Raw genomic sequence first — 21,135 nt, 5'->3', positions numbered from 1 at the left:
AAGCAGCGGCAGCAGGGTGACCTGTTTCCCTAGAGGTTTCAGCGGGGGGGGGGGGGGCTCACTGAAGGCTTTTTGCCCAACAACATCCCCACCGCACCCCCCCCCCCAAATCTGTGAACTGGCACTGCTTGGGATTTCCCTACATACAGCCATTGGCAGGGAACCAAAATGATGCTTTCATTGAACCACAGACGCAGAGCACCCGCCTCCAAGAGCCGGACCGTGATCTCAGATGTTGCTGTTTATTTTCCATCTCGCCCTCCCCTCCCCTCCGCCAGCCCCCCACCCTCCCCAGCTCAGTCGAGCGGCCCCTGGAAGATGAGGCGGACAAACCCCTGCTGGCCCGTCAGCCAGGTGCCACAGAAGGGGCAGGCTGCGTGGAAGGCGTGGGTGCCGTGGGGCAGGGGTATCTGCGCCCAGTACTGCACAGTCTTGGCCGAGCAAACATGGCCACAGGGGCAGAAGGCATGGGTGGGGCGCCCGGCGTCCAGGTACAGCCCCGCCTCGCAGCCCAGCCAGAGAGGCACGTAGGGCCCCGAGCGACGGCACATGGGGCACTCACGCTCCAGCCCCCCTTTCTCCTTGCGGAAGCCCCAGTTGTGGAAGCCGTGGACGTGGCCACAGTTGACGTAGACCCAGGGCTGCTTCTTCTCCACCACGCCCCGCTGTGCCAGGCTGGGGAACGCCAGCGTGCTGAAGCCCACCGGGCACTGGGGGCGGGCGGCGTTGATCTCCTGGCGCAGGGCCTCCAGCTGATGCAGGGTTGGGGTGCGCAGGAGCCCCTCCGAGGTCCGCCACAGCAGGGTGGCCCCGCACAGGTCAATGAGCGAGCCATCCTGGAGCACGTTGGACTCGGATTCCACCTGGCCGTGGGGGGAGAGAGAGAGAGAGAGAGAGAGGTCAGAAGAGGCACTGAGGTCCAGCTCCGAGGGCCTTCTGGCAGTTCCCTCACTACGAGAAGCGAGGTTACAGGGGACCAGGCAGAGGACTTCTCGGTAGTGGCACCTGCCCTGTGGAATGCCCTCCCACCAGATGTCAAGGAAATAAACATCTACCTGACTTTTAGAAGACATCTGAAGGCAGCCCTGTTTAGGGAAGCTTTTAATCTTTGATGTTTTATTGTGTTTTTAATATTCTGTTGTGAGCTGCCCAGAGTGGCTGGGGAAACCCAGCCAGATCGGTGGGGTATAAATAATAAATTATTATATTATTATTTGTGATGGAAGGGGATGGACAGAAGATGAAAGCATACCCTCCAACATTTCTCTCATGAAAATAGGGACGTCCCAAGGAAAAGCGGGACATTCCTGGATCAAATCAGAAACCGGGATGGCTTCTGTAAATCTGGGACTGTCCTTGGAAAATAGGAGCACTTGGAGGGTCTGTGAAAGACCCAGCATGAGGGGCAGGGTAGAGAGGATCTCCTGGGATGGGAGCCTGGGGGAAGAGGGTGAAGCTCCCAGGTGAGAGCTGGGAGACTTTACTCTTCTATGTGTGGAATAAGGGTTAAGATATACCGGTAATTGTGGTACAGAGCCTTGTGTTTATTTTCTCTTTCTCTTCTCTTCTTCCTTCGTTTCTCCCTTTGCTTATTCTTGCTTCTTTCCTATTTATCTTATTTAGATTAGTTTGACTTTTCAGAGGGGCCCTGAAGCAACTTTAGTCTACATTGCTTTTAAAAAATGGGTCTAGTAGACCCAATTTCATCATTTGATGATGCATCCTGCACATATATAACATTTCCCTAATTTCCCCCCCCATAACTCAGAAACTATGTCATATGATTTTTTTATTCACACCAGTGACTTTGACATGTGAGATAATTCACTAAGTACAACAATTTTAATCAAAGTCTGATATATAGTAGTTGAATATTTTACAAAATTGTGGCAATCTGTCACGGAACAACCCCACTGTAGATGGTAACAGCGGTTTGCTGGACCTCGTTGCTGGTTGCGAAGGGGCCCCCATAACAGCTCAACCGCCGGGGCTCCAAAAATGTAGATCCGCTGCTGTTTCCTAACCCTACCGGAAGCGGAGTCTGTAACCTGAAGCATCTGTAACCCAAGGTACCACTGTAATGAATAGATCCAGTCCTCAAGGTTCTGAATAAAGGACTGGTTTAAATAGGAACATAGGAAGCTGCTTTCGGGGATTCAGACAGGGTGTCTCCCAATCCTTCCTGGAGATGCCAGGAATTGAACGTGGGGCCTTCTGCGCACCAGCAGGTGCTCTGCCACTGAGTCACAGGTCCTCAGTAGGGCAAGAGCCTCTCCTTGGTCCTGCAGGGCCCCTTGCCTGGGCTTCCTCTCCCCACGTACCAGCTTTCCCCGCTGCTGTGCTGAGCGACTGTCCCGCAAGGCATACACATTCCCGCACACGGAGATCTCGCGCCATACGCCCGGCGTGGAGTCCTCGCTGAAGCCGCCGTTGGGGTGCATCACCAGCACCCCGTTTGTCGTCAGCCCGTCCATCAGTCCGTCAGGAGTCCTCCACTTGGCTGCCCTCTCCTGCCAATGAACCCAGAGACTGGCATCACAGCACCGCTTGGGCAGGGGGGATGTGGGGGCAAGACTTGTCCTAGGGCCCTCTTTGAACGTGGAAACAGGATTGCCCTGCCGGGTCCTAACCAATTCCAGCCAGGATGATTCAAAGCACAGTCTCTCTCATCAACAACCCCCTGCCTCCCGCCGGTTGCAGTCTGTTTCCTGGCCCAATTCAAAGTGCTGGTTTCACCTCTTGCCACACATACCTACCCATGACTGGCGATCATTATCATGGAATCCTAGAAATGTAGAGTTGGAAGGGGCCCTGAGGGTCATCTCGTCCAACTCCCTACAATGCAGGACTATGTAACGGTCCCATACAGGGATTGAACCTGCAACCTTGACGTTATCAGCATCACGCTCTAATCGACTGAGCTATCATGCCCCCTCAAGGGAGCTCTGCCTGGCATTGACACCATATTCTTTCCCAGCTTCAGGCTAAAATGTGTTTGTTTGCCCAGCCATTTTAGACGAAGGTTATTTTTGTCTGGTTAAATGCTTTTATTCCTCTTCACTTGACGGTATAGTTGGTTGTGCTTTGGAACGCATTTGTCCTTGGAAATTATTTATTTAGGCTGCATTCCCAACCGTGTCTACTCAGAGGCTGTCCTACTGAATTGAATGAGCCTTGCTTATTCACTGCAGGGGTGGGGGACCATTTTAAGCGGGCGTGCCACTGCGCTCACTCGTGGGCAGCCTGCCAGCCGTCACATGCCAGGGGAGGGCAGAGCAAGAGACAAAAGTGGTCAGAGAAAAATATGTAAATCTTTACCTTCGTACGGTAGGCTACATTCCACACACACACACACACACACAACCAGAGGTTTCTGCAACCTCTTCATCCAGGCAAGGAAGAGGCATGACTACAGTTCAAGGAAGGTGAGAGTATGATCAGAGAAGGGGATGTTGCCTGAGGAAGGTCCCAAGGACCGAAGAAAGAGATCTGGAGGGCCAGAGGCATGAGCGATCCCTTCACTTAGGATTTGAAAGCAGCTCACATCAATAAAGACACACACAGAGAGAGACATAAAGGTGTGTGGGGAGAGAGACTACATCAGACTTAAAAACTAAAAAGATAGCACACAAGGAAAGGAGAGGAGAAGGAAAAGGCAGAGAAAGATCAATTTCTCAAGGCCAGAAAAAAGTGGACGGCTAAGAGGGCATTTATACCCAGCTCAGGCCAGACAGGTCTCTTTGAATATCATTTGGAAATCCATTTTTGGGGACGAAGGGTGGTTTAACGCCATTAGAGGCCCTTCTCTGTGTGCCCCCTCACAGGCTGCGATAAGGCAGAAGGCCTCATGGGGAAATGGCAAGCAGGTGCACTGCAGGGAGTTGCTTATAGAGCAACTGCCTCCTGCTGACTGTTGCAAGTGAGCCCAGTTATGTGACAGGCAGAAACGGCACAGGTTGAGGTGTCCCAATCCACCATCAAAGTGAATATCTGCATATCAGACAGGTGTGCTGTCCTCCTTTGGAAGCCAAAGACTTTTCCATTCCATCACACGTACGCAAAGACACACACAGTCGTGCTGGTGACTCACTCACTCCAAGGAAAATGTTGCGGGAGGCATCAAAGCCAGCAGCATAAATGCGTGCTGTATACGGAGGGTTCCTCTCGCAGATGACACGGCAGGCAAAGCGAGAGATGGTGCTCTGAGCCGACTGACCATCGATGGCTGAGTTGGCCCCTGGGGTCGTGTCTGTCACCACAAAATCAATCATGCTCTCTGTGGAGCGGCCAATCTGGGAAGAAAGGAGGCAGAGAGAGTTCAGAAAGGCAAAAAAAAGTGTGCCAATGTTTGCTTCGCGAAGACATCCATTGTTCACTTGTGATTTTGCCATCTTGATTTCAGGAAGACAGCATTTTCTCCTGTCAAAAAATCCTGAAATATCACAAACGGATGCAGAGAAGTCAGGAAGGCCCTACATTGATGAGAGGGACCCTTATTAATGTCCCATCTCCAGAAGATGTTTTGTCAGTCTGCGTCAGGAACGTGGAACCTGTGGCTCTCCAGATGTTCTTGGACACCAACTCCCAGCATGGCCAACAGTGAGGGGTGCTGGGAGTTGGAGCCCAACATCCATTGGACAGTCACAGGTCCCTCATCCTTGGTCTAGGTAACAATCAGATTTCTGTATTAATTTCCTTGCGCTCTCAATAATAGCTTTGGTTCACATCTGTTCTAGCCAGCACAGGAACAAAACATCCTGGCCACACCTGAAGTTTGAAGAAATGCATTCCCAAATGAATTGAAAACTATTTCAGTGGTATTGTCATGACTCCAGAATCCAGCAGCGACCCAGCCACAGATGGAGGCTGCGGAGACACCAGCGAGGGGAGCTGGACACACCTCAGGCCTCTGACTCAGCTGCTGGAGACTGCTGGGCCTCAGACAGGGGGCTCCAGAAGGACTTCCTGTACCACCAGAGGCCAGAGCCAGGACTCACATCGGTGCCATCACCTGAGCACTGCTGCCTTCTTCCTAGCATCCTGCGCCAGACCAGAACACAACAGGTATTTCAGCTAAACGACAAAGGGGAAAGTGGTGCCAAGGCTGCTACCATATCTGGAATCTCCAGAGCCTCACTGAAGCAGATGTTAAAACAACAATATGATGCAATATCCACAGGGCATGAAATCACGGCCATCGCCGGCAGTAGGCACCGCTGGGCACCTGCCAAGGCTCACGCAGGTTTTCAGCAGGAAGTTATGGGGCATGTGTTGCTTGGAAATGACGCAGTACATCCACTCTGAAAATTTGCAGGTTCGAACAGTATTGAAAGCGTCATTGCGTATAACCATCATGAGCGCAAATCATCGTGGTTGCACAATAAAAAGGATATCTGGCACACAAAAATCCATACATCAGACATCTGCTGAAGGCACAGGCACCTAGTCCCCCAAAGAGGATGGCACTCCTGTTTCTGCTGCCAGGGCCATAGGTACCTGGAACATGTCAGTCTCGCAGTCATGAGTATACTCAACGATCACAGAGTGGCTTCGGGAAAGTGTGTAAGAGATGCTGTGCTGGCCTTTGTTACTCAGTGCCTGTTGGGCAGAAGAAATAAAATAAACAGCTGTGGGACCCGTCTAAAGCTCCTCTCCAGAGCTAAACTCATTACCCCAATCCCAGCACCAAGCCTCTGAAATTCCCTGTTCCCTTACATGGACTAGATTCAGTGCCTGATCAAAGAGCAAGAGGCTTGCATCCCATTCCTAAAGCCCAGGTGCATAGAGGAAGACCAGAAGGTACCTTATACCGAGTCAGATCATTTATCTAACTGGCTTGCTATTGTTTACACTGACTGGCAGAACCTGTCCAGGGTTTCAAACGGGGTCATCCCCAGCCCTACCTGGCGATGTCAGGGATTGAACCAGGGACCTTCTGCATACAGAGCAGATGCTCTGCCACTGAGCTCCAGCCCTGCCTCTAAAAAGAAAGTAAGATTCCAGTCCTCATGAATCCGAATAAAGAACTGATTTAAATAGAGACATAAGAAGCTTCTTTATAACCAAGTCAGGCCACTGGTCCGTCTAGGCCATTTTGTCTATAATGACCAGCAGCAGCTCTCTGGGGTTTCAGATGAGAGTCGAGACTGCTTTGTCTCTATTTCCTTATTGGAGGGTTGTCATATTCCCAAAAGTGAAAAGTTGTTGAGCCATACATCTGGGTTTCCCCAAACATTTTGCCGATTCGGCAAAAATCCGCCCAGACGCCATTTTGACAGCCTGATTCCTGGACGTATGGCAGCCCTATGTATTGGGACAGAAATGCACTTTACACATGCTTAGAGTCATAATTCTTTTCCAGGACTAGATTCTGGCATAAAAAAATAGCAGGAAGCTGCCCTATTTTGAATAAGTCCCTTGGTGCATCTGTTTTGGTCTTGCCCACAATGATTGACAGTGGCTCTCCAGAGCGTTCCTAGTCCTACTTGGAGGGTGTCAGAGACTGAATCTGAGACCTTCAGCATGCCACGCATGTGTTCTATCACCACACTATGGTCCTTGCACAAAATGCGCCCCCCCCCATTGAAGCCCAGAGTAGTCTGATGAGAAGAGTATTCCTGGTGGCTAGGAAGGGGCTCTGGACTCACCTTGGATACAAGCGGTGTCGAGATGTGATGGATGACATCTGGTTTAACCCCATTGGGTTTCGGCCTCTTGAACAGGGCCAATCGGCTGCGGCGGCGGCCCTTGTCACCATTGGGCAAGGAGCCATTGTACCTGTGTTGGGAGAGGCCAAAGGATCTGTGTGTTTGTCTGCACTTGGTACAGTACAGAGTAAAATAGAGCATCACATCAGTTCAACTTGATGACAGTTCAGGATTTCAAATATCTAGTGTTCCTATATATATGAGGCCCACCTGGCCTCGGTCCAGTATACCTGAAGGAACGTCTCCTCCCCCATCGTTCTGCCTGGACACTGAGGTCCAGTGCCGAGGGCCTTCTGGTGGTTCCCTCGCTATGAGAAGCTAAGTTACAGGGAACCAGGCAGAGGGCCTTCTCGGTGCCCTCCCACCAGAGGTCAAAGAAAACAACAATTGCCAGACCTTTAGAAGGCATCTCAAGGCAGCCCTGTTTAGGGAAGCTTTTAATGTTTGATGGATTTCTGTATTTTAATGTTTTGTTGGAAGCCGCCCAGAGTGGCTGAGGGAACCCGGCCGGGCGGGGTATAAATAATAAATAATTATTATTATATTATATTATTATTATTATTGTGAAAAGGCTGCTCTCAAGTCTAGCAGACAAACACAACAGCAGGCACTTCCAGATGATCTGTTTATTGAGCATTCATACTGATTCACTTGCAGGGAGACTGGACTGCTTGTATTAGCTATTTGATGAGCATTCATTGATTTTTTTTTTTTGCATAGAGATTAGATGAAGTTGCATCAAGGCAAGGGTTATCCCACCCTTTCTCATGTTTTCCCATCACTTTCCTATGGCAAAAGGTTTGATCTTATGGCGACGTGATTGTGTTGTGCAAGTCTTCCCAAACAACCATCGTTCCATGACCTGAATTTGCCCATATGTGACCGAATCCCACATGAATATAGCAACAGTTTGGAAGTGCCAAGTTTTAATCTGCACTCCCCCTCCCCCCTCCATTTCTTTTTGCTGCCTGTGTTTTGTTAAAAATCCTAAATCTAATTCCCAAGCAGTCTCTGCAACAGACAGAGATATCCTGAATCCCTGATTCATAAAGAACAGGCCCTGGTCAAGGGTTGTTGGGTGGCCTTTTGGGTGTTTGAGAAATCCCCTTTTGTTGTTTGCAAAGCTTTGCAAATGCCTCCGCTGTCAGAGGCAGTATAGTTTTGGATGCCAGTTGTGGGGAATTTCAGGTGGGGAGACAGCTATTATACTCAGATCTGACTTTTGGGTTTCACAAAGGCTTCTGATTGGCCACTGTGAGTATACGATGATGGCCTATGAAGAGCCTTTGGCCTGATCCAACCATCAGGCTCTTCGTATGTTCCTAAGCCAGCAAAACCATTTTCTTTACTCCACTGAGTTGCAATTGGCTTGGTTGGATGCTTGCTATGCAGGCCTGGTTATAACCGGGTCTCTGAACCCCTTCTAAAAGAGACATGGTCGGGGTTCAACCCTGACTGGGAGACAAATTATCTTATCTGAAGGCCATCACCCACTAACCTTGGAAGTACATGGCTATTTTTACTCAGGGGTGAGAGAAACGTACTCTGTACATGCTCATCAGCTTCTTTTTATTTCATGTTCCAGAGCTGAGCATTAAAAAAAAAAGTGTCCAGGTCTGTATGGGGCCCTGTCTGGCAGAAAGGGTTCCCTTCACTTACCCCAGCACGATCAGCTCCCCATACTTCACTGGCTCCTTGGTCAACAGGATACTGTCCCCTGGAGAGGGATAAAGGCGGCTGCTTTTGGGGCAAGCTCGCCGGAGATCTAGCGACTGGGAGCTCACTGCTTCAGGACTTCCTTCTAACACCATCCTGTAAGCACAGAGAAGGCAGGTCAATGATTCTTCAACATCAACTTCGTTGGACTGGTCATGTTGTTCGGATGCCTGATTATCATCTCCCAAAGCAACTACTCTATTCCGAACTTAAAAATGGAAAGTGTAATGCTGGTGGTCAACAAAAGACTCTCTAAAGGGAAATCTAAAAAAAAAAAGTAGTATAAACACCGACAATTGGGAAACACCGGCCTGTGAGCACTTCAGTTGGAGATCAGCCTTTACCAAAGGATTCATGGAATTTGAAGATGCTCAAACTCAGGATGAAAGGGAGAAATGCACATTTGGGAAACCCTCACTGTGATCAACTCCCACCTGGAAACCTATGTCCCCACTGTGGAAGGACGTGTGGATCCAGAACTGGCGTCCACAGTCACTTACGGATTCACTGTCAAGAACGTGTTCATGGAAGACAATCTTACTTGGCTACAAGTGATCGCCAAAGAAGAAGAATGCCACATATTTAAAGCACTCTCATTTCACTGGATGGCTTCCCTGAAGGATCCTGGGAACTGTCATTTGCTCAAGGATGCTGGGGGTTGTAGCTCTGTGAGGGGGTCTCCTAAGAAGTTTCAGAACCCTTAACAAACTACTGTTCCCATGATTCTTTGGGGTGGGGAGCCATGATTGTCAAAGTGTTGTGAGAGTGCTTCTTCTCACTTCAGCCATACAAATATTAGGGTTGCCAGACTCAATAGTGGACAGGACCTCTGTGCCTTTAATTGCCCTGCTCTCTTTTGAGTCTGGAAACCTTAAAGAGAAACCAACAGACCCTTTGTTTAATTTCCAAGCAAAGGGTCTGCTGGTTTCTCTTTAAGGTTTCCAGACTCAAAAGAGAGCAGGGCAATTAAAGGCACAGAAGTCCTGTCCACTATTGAGTCTGGCAACCCTAACGAATATGGTTGTTAATAATAATTTTTAAAACATTTACGAGTCGCTTCCTATGAAACATATCGAGGCAGTTTAACAATGAAACATCAACAATATAGATATATTTCACATAGTTAAAACAACTAGAACAAGTTCACGTATAAAAAACAATGCCAAATTCAATGCAGTTACAGACTGGGGTTAAAAAAAAACTCCACTTAAAAGACAAGTTGGAAAAAGGAGGGTCTTCCATAGGACCCCAAAAGAAGTCCCAGTCTGATATGTAAAATGGGAGGAAGGAGGAGGAGTAGTAATAAAAAGCACAATCAATGCACTTGCATGATCCTTATCTGAGAACAAAAGGAAAGATCCATCGCAACCCTGTTGTACCTCATGTTAGTCCTACTGTACATAGATTCATTAAAAATAATGGATACGACTGACTTAGGTCCATTCAGGTCTATGGGTCTACTCTGAATATTATTTAGCTAGAGACAACCCCAATGCATGCCTGGTTGTGCCTGAAGGCCCATCTTGCTTAAGGGGAGGAAAGAAAGAAGGAAGTAGTTTGAGGGCCTGCCACCCTCCAACTCCCCTCTCCCTCCCCCCAAAGTCACCACAGGAGCTTCTGCAGAAGAACCTTGCCCTAAGGGGAGGGGAGAAGCAGCAGCAGCAGTTTTTTTCTAAGCAACCAAGTTGTTTTTCCATTACTGTATTTGTTTTTCCATTTATTGTAAGTAAAATAAAATACTCAGAACAGAGTTCAAGGGGCCTTACTCAGAACAGAGTTCAAGGGGCCTTACTCTGTGGTAGCCTAAATGCGCTTAGGACTTCAGCCAGTTATAGTAGGAGGACATGGATTGTAGCCTCCCTCCTATGGGGAGGAGTAAGGCACACTACACATGCTCAGATGCCCATTAGGACTGCATCCCATATTCATACTGCATCTCGCCCTTGCATTGTCATAGCAACGCCTGCTTGGCGGCTCCCCATCAGTAGCCGTGGGTGGCACTCCCTGACCTCTATGGTTTGGGGCCCGGTGAAGCTCTCTCTTTGAAGGAGCCATATGGTAAACACCTCTAGCATCTCCAGGTTTCAAAGGTGACAGTCCTGACCCTTAGCAGCAGCACACCCCCCCCCAAAAGTTGCCATGGTGATAGCCCTAAACTACCTCCGCACTGTTACCACAGCAGCATTTCAGATATTTTATGCCTCCCTGTTGCCATGGCAACACTCTCCGTCTCCATCCTGGTCCCTGCTACTGGAGGAACCCACTTGTGGTTCATTGAAATCCTTTAGCTGCCTCCTTCCCGCGCCCCTGATCCTGTTGATTCCCTGCTCGTGGGACTAGTTCACACATGCACACACATAATGCCCCCCCCCCCCACACACACAAGGAAAGACATGCCTACACAGAAATGGGTCTTCTTTAACAACAACCACAACAAACCAAACAAATTTGAGCCAGGCCTCACCTAGGCCTTGTAGTGTGGAACGGGTTGCATCCCACTAAGGCCCCATCTCCACAATATAGTTGAAGCATCATCATACTGCTTTAAACAAAGAATTCTGGGAACTGTAGTTTGTTAAGAGTTGTTAGCAAGCCCCCTATTCCCCTTACAGAACTATATTTCACGGAATGGTTTAGCAACGAATTCTTCCCCGAGAACTCTGAAAACCGTAGCTCCGTGTGGGGAATAGGGATCCAACTCTTAGCACCCTTAAGAAACTACAGTTCCCATGATTCTTTGGGGGAAGCCTTGGCTGTCAAAGGGGGTATGTATAGCGCAGACCCCCCCCCGAGTCCTACACAGAGTAGACCTGCTGAAATTACTGGGCCTAGCTGTGTCCATTAATCTTAATGGGTCTGCTCTGAGCAGGTCTAATGGGATAAAATCCTATGTTCTTCTTTTTAATACCGGGATGTAGCACAAATATGTAAACTGGAGGGTATGACTTGAGTGCCTCTCAGCATATTTTTCATTAAAACAAGTTTTAGTTAATGATTTAAGTACTGTATTGCAAAGAAATGTATTAATATCTCATTGTATGAAGGCAATTGGTTTACTTATTTAGTGGCCAATCTGCATGTTGCCAACCACCCAATATATAAATTATAGTTAAGGGGTGAAGATGGCCTTGGTCTTATCTATTTAAATACGGGGATGTTAAGTCAGATATTCCAACCAATTTGTAAACTGCCCTGGGGGCCCAGGCAAAGAGGGGGCACACAAATGCAATCTCTCAGTCAAACTCCCCACAAACAGACATGGTCTCAAAAACAGGAAGGTAATTCTGGAACTCAGGCAAGACTGTAAATAATTACATTTTGCACAAATGTCCGTCACAGTGATACCCTGCGGAACTAAGAAAGAATAAACCCAGAATCCAGCAATATCGACTGCTCAGAAGGTTACACAAATAATCTGAATTATGAGATTATACACTGATTCCTGCCCGCCCCCAGCCATTTTTCCCCACCCTCTCTAGGCTAGGAAGCAGCATTTCTGGAGGCTGTAGGAGGTGGAGGTGCTAAGCCTCTATAGAGAACTGTATTGTCAATAACTATGGAGCGAAGGACTCTGGGTGTGTAGAGCAGAGTGTGAGGGGGAGAATTAAATCTTGAAGAACTGTTGTGTGTCAGGATCCCTGGGGCAAATTCAGAGACACAGAGGAAGTTTAGTGGGACAGGGTTTCCAGAGATGCCTGGCCAGTGAACATTTTTGAAAAAAGCTCTTTGTATGTGCAAAACTGAAGGGCAAACAGAAATTAAAAAGAACTCAAGAGCATTTGTAGATCAAGGAATGTAGAGATTTATACATCTTGAGGTCAAGCAGGATGGGTGTGTGACTAGAGCCCTCAAAGGAGGTCTCTGTGAAGTAAGACCAGAGCGTCTCTGAGCATGTGCAGGGTCTCTCTCTACTGAACCTGTACACCTCTCAGATTAAGGGGCAAGATTTCCAGGTGACACAAGGTGCATGCATGCATGCATCTTCTGGAAAGCTTTGAGACATAGGTCCCCCCCCCCTTAAGCACTGAAAGGGGAGGTTTTATGCTTAAAGGGGTGGGGGAGTCTGCTACACCAGGATATTCTTGAGCAGTGTTTCTGATAAGAGTGGGTATGTGGATGAAAATCTGTAGGATTGAAGCTGTGCATTGGGAGAATGGATCAGGTTTTTCCTGTTTAGAGGGTCATAGTTGTTATTGTTGTTGTTTTTTTTAAAAAAAATACTTAGAAAGATTTATAAACCACTTACTCAAATAGGCCTCTAAACGGGGTACATAATAAAGCTGTAGATAAAAACACAGCTAACTATTAAAAAGGAAATAAAATAATTATCATTAAAACACAGGGGAGAAAACCAGTGCAATATCCAGTGGGGTTGTGCACAAACACGGGGGCTCTCAGGGTTTCTAAGGGACTGGAATGGGGTTTAATGTCAAATGTGGTGAATGAGAAAGGATAGGGCCGCATCCTGCTTTATTGGGAAGTTAGGAAGGTTGCATTTTAAGAGATGGTATACATAACTTGAAGACGGTGGGGGGGGGACATGTGTTTAATTTGTTTGGGAGAAGTGGAAAGAGTGGGATAAACCTACTTATTACAGTATATTGGGATGTCCATGATGATACCCCAGTATACCTGCCCCTATTAAGGAGTAGGCTATAACTCAGTGGTAGAGCAACTGCTTTGCTTGCCAAGGTCCCATGTTCAATCCCTGGCATCTCCGGGTAGGGCTGGAGATATCTGAAATCCTGGAAAGCCCCTGCCAGTCAGTGTCTGCAATACTGAGCTAGATGGATCAAGGGTATTCAGTATAAGACAGCTTTTGGTGTTCCCTGGAAACAGCAAGAGTGCTGGAAGAGCTGTGTGATTGTGCAGGAGAGGGGACAATCCTGATTTACTGGGCTACCATGGGGATGCATTTGCAGAAAGAATTCACAAGGGAAGGGATCCAGAGGCTGTTTGCCAGGATGTTATCGATAGTGCTAGAGAAACAGGGGAAAGGGCCTGATTTTGTCAAGAGTTGCCTGATAGCCTCTGCCTTTGGACGGAAGGATCTGGACTAGGGACTGAAGTTGTCAGAAATCTATATTATATTGTGGGGGTGGCTGTCTCTTTCACCCATGAAAACCAGATATTGAGCATGCATTCTTGGGGATGAAGGGTAGGTGGGCAGTGCTAGGCATAGTGCAATAAGGAAGGACCACGGAAAAATGGGACATTTTGCAAAGGGACAGTGGCCCTTTGCACTCACTCATTCTCCGTATATATATGCGCACACACATACAAACGTGTGTGTGTGTGTGTGTGTGTGTGTGTGTGTGGTCTGTCTGTCTGTCTCTCTCCCCCCCCCCCCCATTGCAATGCTGGTTAGCAAAAGGTAAACACAGACAAATGTGTACACATCTTAACGAAGGTGCTGGTTTGGGGGCAGAGAACAGGAATCAGAGGACACCCAAACAGATTTGGGACAGGAAGGTAAAGAATTCAGGAACACCTGGGCATACTGAATTAGGGGACATGGGAATCAAAGGACACCCATAAGACATTCAGAGGCAGCCCAAGAGGTCTGAGGAGGGTGTGTGTGTGTGTGTGTGTGTGTGTGTGTGTGTGTGTGTGTGTGTTGATATTAGGGTTAGGAATTCATAGGGGCCCAGACAAATGCTGCTGCTGGGGAAGGTTAGGAATAACAGGGTGCAAATTAACAACAGAAAACCAGACAAGTGCCAGGGCTTAAATATGTTATATAAAGACGAGACATTTTCAGCAGACACTATTAAGAGACATCTAACCAGATTTGAGAGGGATAGAGCTAGGCAGTGAATTAGGGGACGTAAAAATTCAGGGTCACCATATCAAATTGGGTGTGTGTGTGTTAGGAATTAGGGGGGCATGAGAATGGAAAGGCAGCCAAGCAGATCTGCGGATGAGCCTAGGAATGATGGGGATGGGGGGGGGGGCTGCAGACAGACAGAAAGCGAAGAACTGCAGAAAGTAAAAGTGGGGTGGGGGAGATCTGTGGGAGGCATCCCTCCCTCCCTCCCTCCTTCCCCCTCCTCCCTGCCCTCCCCCCGCCGCTCCTCTCCCCCATGCAACACCACCCCCTCCCCGCAGCCTCCTCCTCCGCCTCCCTCCCTCCCTCCCCCCACCCCAACCCGCCAGGCACCGCCATCAGGGTTGGGGGTCTCTCCGGCTCACCCCTCTGCGCGTCCCCCCCGCTCCCCTGCGGCGGGTCCTTGCTCAGCAACCACCGCCTGCGCAGGATGGATAGCCCTGCATTGCCGAAGGAGGAAGAAGAAGAAGGAGGGAGGAGGAGGGAGGAGGAGGCGGCGGCGGCTCTGCTTTGGCGGCGGCGGCGGCTGCTCCGGCGCCGGGTGGGATCACAGGCTCAGCTCTCGCGTCCCCGGCACCCCGCCGCACACACCGCAAGTCTGCAACGCACACAACGCCGCTCCCTCCCCACCCTTTGCAAGGACCAGAGAGGAAGAGAAGGGGGATCCTCCTCCCCAAGCCCTCTAGTCTCTCCCTTTTCCCCACCCAGGGGCAGCCCTTGCCTCGCGCCCCCGCCTCTCCCTGCAACCTGCCCACCAGCTGCATCACAAAAGCAAAGCGGGTGTGTGGACGGGAGGGGGGGCGTTTGTTTATTGCTTTGCAGGTGTGCAAAGAGGCTAGAACAGAGGGAGGTGGGAGGGTGAGATCGTGGGGGTGTTGGGCGCGGGGGTGCAAGAGCCGAGGGTCCCTCACTCGGGGAAGGGGAGAGGAGAGGGAAGTGCAACAGATAGTTACGGAATGCATTCTTGTGTTTTCCGATTGCAAACCGTTGTGTGATTCTCGGATGAAGGGCAGCATAGAAGATGATAATAATAATAATAATAATAATAATAATAATAATAATAATAATAATAATAATAATAATATAGGGGAAGTCTCATTTCTATGGAAATCAATGCAAGAGCACCAGCAGGAGTCCCCAAACTGGAAAATGTTGTGCAGTAAAAGGATTGCAATGCAGTAAAGCGTAACAATAAGAATATAGGTAGTATAACTTTATTAATAACACTGCTAATTTTGTAATTTTGCTTCCTTCGGTAGCAGCATAGGAAGGTAGGAAAATGCCCTAAACTGAGTCAGGCCCACTGGCCCATCTAGCTCAGAAATGTCTGCACTGGCTGGCAGTGGCTTTCCAAGGGTTCAGGCAGCCCCTACCTGGGGATATCAGGAATGGAACCCCGGACCTTCTGCATGCAAGGGACTTGTTCTGCCCCAATCTACAGCCCTTTCCCCCAAAGAGAGGCAAGGCTATTAGCAGCTGCAGTGGCTTCCAGTCTGTTGCCAGGTCCTATTTAAAGCACCTTTCAGGAAAACAGGAGCAGAGATAGGAAGCTGCCTTACAGCGAGTCAGGACATTGGTTCATCTATACCAGGCACCCCCAAACTCAGCCTTCCAGATGTTTTGGGACTACAATTCCCATCATTCCTGACCACTGGTCCTGTTAGCTAGGGGTGATGGGAGTTGTAGTCCCAAAACATCTGGAGGGCGGAGTTTGAGGATGCCCGCTCTATACTGACTGGCTGTGGTTCTTGAAGGATTTTGGTTGGAGGACAGTTCTACGCTTACCTGCAGATGCTGAAGGTTGAACCTGCCCTCAGCCAGCCCCACCTGCCTGTCTTTTTTACTTACAGCCAGTCCAGTGAGTGCCATTTGCTGTCCCCTCCTTGGCCTCCGTGTTGCCTTGGCAGGAGGGCCCAGGGAGGACTGGGAGGAGACAGGAATTGGGTGGCCCAGCCTGCCATTGGCTCTGACACCACCTGCTGTTGGGCTCCTTTCCTTCTGCCCTACCAGTCCCAGTGGGCACCAGCCATACCTGCGGCTTGGGCAAGGCACCCTTGGTGGGCTCACCTTTCTCTTCCTCCTCCTCCAAGACATCGCTTCCTGCTCACTTCTGTTTCTGGGCCCAATCCATCCAGCCATCCAACAGGAGAGCAGAAGGCAGGTGCTGGAAGGGCATAGCTCAGTGGTTAGAGCGTCTGTTTCCCACGCAGAAGGTCCTAGGTTCAATCTCTGGCATCTTTAGGTAGGGCTGGGGGAGGCTTCCTCTCCGAAACCCTGGAGAGCAGCTGCCAGTCAGTGTAAACATTACTTTATTAGATGGCCTGTTGATCTGGCTAGGTATAAGGCAGTTTCCTCTGTTCCTTGTGCAGGTCCTTTTTAAGACTCTGCAACATCCCCCCTCCCGGCACTACATATCCATGTGATCCTCTGCCTCAAGCCCCCCCCCCAAAAAAAATATGCATATGATCCTTTCTATTTGCCAGCGGAAGCAGTATGTTAAGATTCTATCTCTTTAAAAAAGTCTATGTGCAGAGTGTGTGCTGCTACAATACACATCGTAATTATGGCTTGTGTCACGTGCAGATTTGTGCCCTCTTTAGCAGGTGGAGGGGAGCGCCCGAAAACAAATCCTTAGCTATACATGGAATGAAATGTGTGACAGACAAGATCAGCCCAGGAGTAGCTTCTCCTGTAATTTTACTTCCATACTAGAAAATGCTTAACCTTTTGAATGTCTGCCTGCTGCACGGTTGTTAAAGGTACAAGAACCCCGCTTTCCTTCAATGCCCAACCTTAAACCAAAGTCTAGGTGCCAATCCTGTGCCCACATACTGTGGGGATGTTAAGGAAGGTAGGAGAGGATATATTGTTTTGATATTACCCCTTCTCATTCACTCTAGTGAGTAAACAGCAGAGCACATTCCCTTTGCAACTTATTGGAGGCAAGCTGATGATTCGTTAGAATCCTTTAATTAAACAATCCTGTCTGACTTGTCCAGTCTGGATTGTTCCTGGTAAGTTTCCCCTTTATTTCCCTCTTAAAATAATAACAATACAACACAGTCTTCTTTAAAAGTAAGAATAAAGTTTTACTCGCATTCAGTTGTTCACAGCAGTAATTTGAAGTCTGGCTTTATCTTACGGTTAAAGTGAAAAGAAGTTTGAGATACATCTCAAGCTTTCTGCTTCTGGGCAACATCCTATGTGAAGCTTGAGCCATGCACTGGCTAAGAGCCAGGACAGCAAGAGTCCAAGAGTAAGGGAGTAAGAGTCCAAGAGAGAAATGGGGGTTGCGTGGCCAGCCCTTTTATGTGGTCAGCTAGGGTCACGCCCATCTACCTGGTCACACACGGGGAGGAAGCTCCAGAGCAGGTATGACAGGAAGTCCTCCCTGTCTGGAGCCACATTTCCCCTGTGTGTCTATTCTAAAGGTAAAGGTAAAGGGACCCCTGACCATTAGGTCCAGTCGTGACTGACTCTGGGGTTGCACGCTCATCTCGCATTATTGGCTGAGGGAGCCGGCGTATAGCTTCCAGGTCATGTGGACAGCATGACAAAGCCGCGTCTAGCAAACCAGAGCAGCACATGGAAACACCGTTTACCTTCCCGCTATAGCGGTTCCTATTTATCTACTTGCATTTTGATGCTTTCGAACTGCTAGGTTGGCGGGAGCGGGGACCAAGCAACGGGAGCTCACCCCGTCACAGGGATTCGAACCACCAACCTTCTGATCAGCAAGCCCTAGGCTCAGTGGTTTAGCCCACAGCACCACCTGGGTCCCATCTATGTCCATTCTAGGCAACAGGAAAATGTTGTACTTGACTGCTCTAGTAATACATCCCACATACCCCTTCTCAGGGAATGCAACATACATTTATATACAGAAATAGCTGGCCTTGCAGTGGCTAATCTCTGTGGCTGCCCCCACCCTGTCCCGATCTATGATCTATTCTGTTCTCCCCCCCCCGGCTCATCCCTGTGAATCCCCCAACTCTGTACCGACCTACATCCCCTCCCCTCCCCCCCAACCTCCACCCAGGCAAGTCAGTACCTCCATTCGGCCTAGTAGTCTGTAAAGGCTTTGGCCTAGGAGGAGGAGGGTAGGGTTGCCAGACTCAATAGAGGACAGGACTTCTGTGCCTTTAATGGCCCTGCTCTCTTTTGAGTCTGGAAACCTTAAAGAGAAACCAGCAGACCCTTTGCTTGGAAATTAAACACAGGGTCTTGCTGGTTTCTCTTTAAGGTTTCCAGACTCAAAAGAGAGCAGGGCAATTAAAGGCACAGAAGTCCTGCCCTCTATTGGGTCTGGCAACCCTAGAGGAGGAAGAGGAGTGGGCAGGATTATGGGAATATTTGCCATCTGATCCTTTGATGTCCACTTGAGGGTGGTATATTTTGCCTTTTTTTAAAAAGAGAACATGTTTTTAGGTGTGTTAGGGGTGGGATCTTAACAATCTGAGGTTCTGCAAACAGTCTCGTATTGGCAAGGAATGGAACGCTGTGTCCAAATTTGAGCAGAATCGGTCAAGCGGTTTCCAAGAAAAGTGGACTATAACATGGCCCTTCTACATTTTTATATACAGTATATAGATTTTATTATTTATTTTATTCAACCACCCAGAGTCCCAGCTTGACTTCTGGAAACTCTCCTTTGGTAGGGGCTTTGTCAGGATGCCCGCAGTCATCTCCTTGGTATGGCGATAAGACAGTTCCACAAGTCCCTCGTGGATGGTCTCACGCACATAGTGGTGCTTCACCCCGATGCGCTGGAATTTCTTGCTCTGGGACAGCTTTAGGCAACTCCATCGGACTAACAGGCCCCTTTCTCACCAACCCAAAGTCCTTGGTTAGTTGACTGAGCCAGGCCATCTTTCTGCACGCATCTGTGGCTGCAATGTATTCAGATTCTGTGGAAGATAAAGTTATACAACTCTGTTTATAACCGCCCCATTAAATGGGACCGTTTCCAAACATAAATACATATCCACCTGTGGATTTATAATCAGTCGGTTGTACACCCCAGCCCAATCTGCATCCATAAAACCAATCATTCTAGGATTACTAACAGTTGGTAATCTTAAATTACAGTTGATTGCACCTGTGAGTACCAAACCACCCTTTTCACACCCACCCAGTCATATTCAGTGGGAGAATGTACTTTTCTGCTTAGAATTCCCACTGCACTGGCTAAATTACAGTAGGTCTACATGTAGTAACAAGATACAAAAGCTTTCCAGTCACTGACCTGCACTCATTGTTGTCTGGCAATGGCTTTGAATCATCTGGATACTTTAAAAAGTCAGTGGGTGTGGCGACTGGATGCGCTCCTTGCATCTGCATGCTTCGGATCAGTTCATCCGAAATCTTTTGCTTTTGGCTAAGCAGAAATGAACAGTCTTCTTCACTTTCTACTTGAATTTCAAGATAGTACTGGATCTTTCCCAGTTCCTTGACTTCTACATCTTTGCTTAAATGTCTCACAACCTGTGTGTTGTCCTCTGTCATTTACTGTGACAATGATCAAATCATCAAGAAAGGCAAGAATGTAAGAAAATCGTCCATTATTAGACTTGGTGTACAAGCATTTGTCTGCATGGCCTTGCCAGGGTTGGGAATGAAAACTACCTGTGACAGTTTGTGCGAAACTGGTCTCCTGTTTGAATATCATTAAATACTTTAGGATCTAATACGTTGTTATATGTTTTACAGAATTTTCCAGCATATCCATCCATGCCTCAAGTTTCCTGAGGTTTTAATTTCTTTATGGCTTGTAGAATTTATTCTAAAGAAATTCGTAGAATCATCAAATTGTAGAGTTGGAAGCGACCACAAGGATCATCCATAGCTGCCAAGTTATCCCTTTTTTTAAGGGATTTTCCCTTATGCTGAATAGGCTTCCTCGCGAGAAAAGGGAAAACTTGGCAGCTATGGGATCATCTAGTAGTTCAACTCCCTGCAATGCAGGAATCTATTGTTATGTTCTAATAGCTAAAGCGGTCAAGACTCAATTTGTTAGTTACTTATTGTGTTATAAGTTGGAATGGAAAGGAAATTTAGATAGAATCTCTCCTAAATTATGTATTTTTTCCATTTTCTGTTGTTTTGTTGCTGTCGAGTGCTATGATTTTGTTCTCTGTTTTTTTCTTCTTAATTTGCAAAAAAGAAAAGAAAAAAGTTTTGTCTCCAAATTCATCATTATATATACAGTGGTACCTCTACTTACGAATAACTCTACTTACGAATGTTTCTACTTACGAACGGAGCTCCGTCCGCCATCTTGGATGCGGTTTAGATAGGATTTTTTCTACTTACGAATTTTTAGATAGGGTTGCTTCGACTTACGAATTTTTTCTCCCAAGGCATTCCTATGGGATTCGACTTACAATTTTTTTTTACTTACGAATGTGCATTCGGAACGCATTAAATTCGTAAGTAGAGGTACCACTGTAATGCCTGTTTTCTTGGCAATCCATAAAGCCACACCCCTAGCTTTTGAAGATCCAGGCAAATTATACAAAATTCCACCTTTAGGGGACAGTATAAATCACTTGTTCATTTTTCTTTTGCGCTGAGGCTTAATTTAAATGGAAAGCCCCATTTGTAAAGGCTTGAATTTCCTTCTAGATATGCTGAGTGAGGTATTGAAAAATTGCAGAGCTGTTCCCATCAAGTTCTGGTCTTCTGTATGGTTTTAGTCTCTCACTGCTTATCTATGAAATCTTGTAGTATCTCTTGGTTTCTTGCCTGTTTGGGTATACAGTAAGTCTCTGTGGACTCTGTCTATATCACGATTCAAGATGAGCTTAACCATATAGCCAGGATTTGGGGGGGCAGGCTTATTTGGGGGGGGGAGAACCAAGTTAACTGCAACACAACTGGCCAGTT

The 21,135-nt window shown here is 47.9% G+C and overlaps 1 protein-coding gene across 2 annotated transcripts; it reads right to left on the bottom strand.

Moving 5' to 3' along the window:
- Positions 1-296: 296 nt before the first annotated feature.
- Positions 297-8,518, bottom strand: PELI3 (pellino E3 ubiquitin protein ligase family member 3). Of its 2 annotated transcripts, none has more exons than XM_035098616.1 (6): positions 8,367-8,518; positions 6,648-6,777; positions 5,497-5,598; positions 4,095-4,292; positions 2,322-2,510; positions 297-863 (listed from the first exon to the last, which is right to left on the bottom strand). In XM_035098616.1, exons 1-6 carry the CDS (start codon positions 8,516-8,518, stop codon positions 297-299), a joined length of 1,338 nt encoding a protein of 445 aa, XP_034954507.1. The 2 variants fall into 2 exon arrangements, with proteins under 2 accessions (XP_034954507.1, XP_034954508.1); XM_035098617.1 differs by having other exon boundaries at positions 6,648-6,671; positions 8,378-8,518.
- Positions 8,519-21,135: the final 12,617 nt, after the last annotated feature.

This window comes from Zootoca vivipara, chromosome 17 (genome assembly GCF_963506605.1).
Source record: "Zootoca vivipara chromosome 17, rZooViv1.1, whole genome shotgun sequence".
Lineage (NCBI taxonomy): Eukaryota > Metazoa > Chordata > Lepidosauria > Squamata > Lacertidae > Zootoca > Zootoca vivipara.
This window is presented reverse-complemented; position numbering and strand designations above follow the sequence as displayed.

What these genes read in the sequence shown, in the direction of transcription:
- PELI3 (XM_035098616.1), bottom strand. Translation starts at nt 8,518, where the DNA reads ATGGTGTTAGAAGGAAGTCCTGAAGCAGTGAGCTCCCAGTCGCTAGAT. An exon ending in GGGGAGCTGATCGTGCTGGG is followed by an intron (nt 6,778 to 8,366) that starts GTAAGTGAAGGG and finishes CTCCCAACACAG; the next exon opens with GTACAATGGCTCCTTGCCCA. An exon ending in GCGAGACTGACATGTTCCAG is followed by an intron (nt 4,293 to 5,496) that starts GTACCTATGGCC and finishes CTTTCTTCCCAG; the next exon opens with ATTGGCCGCTCCACAGAGAG.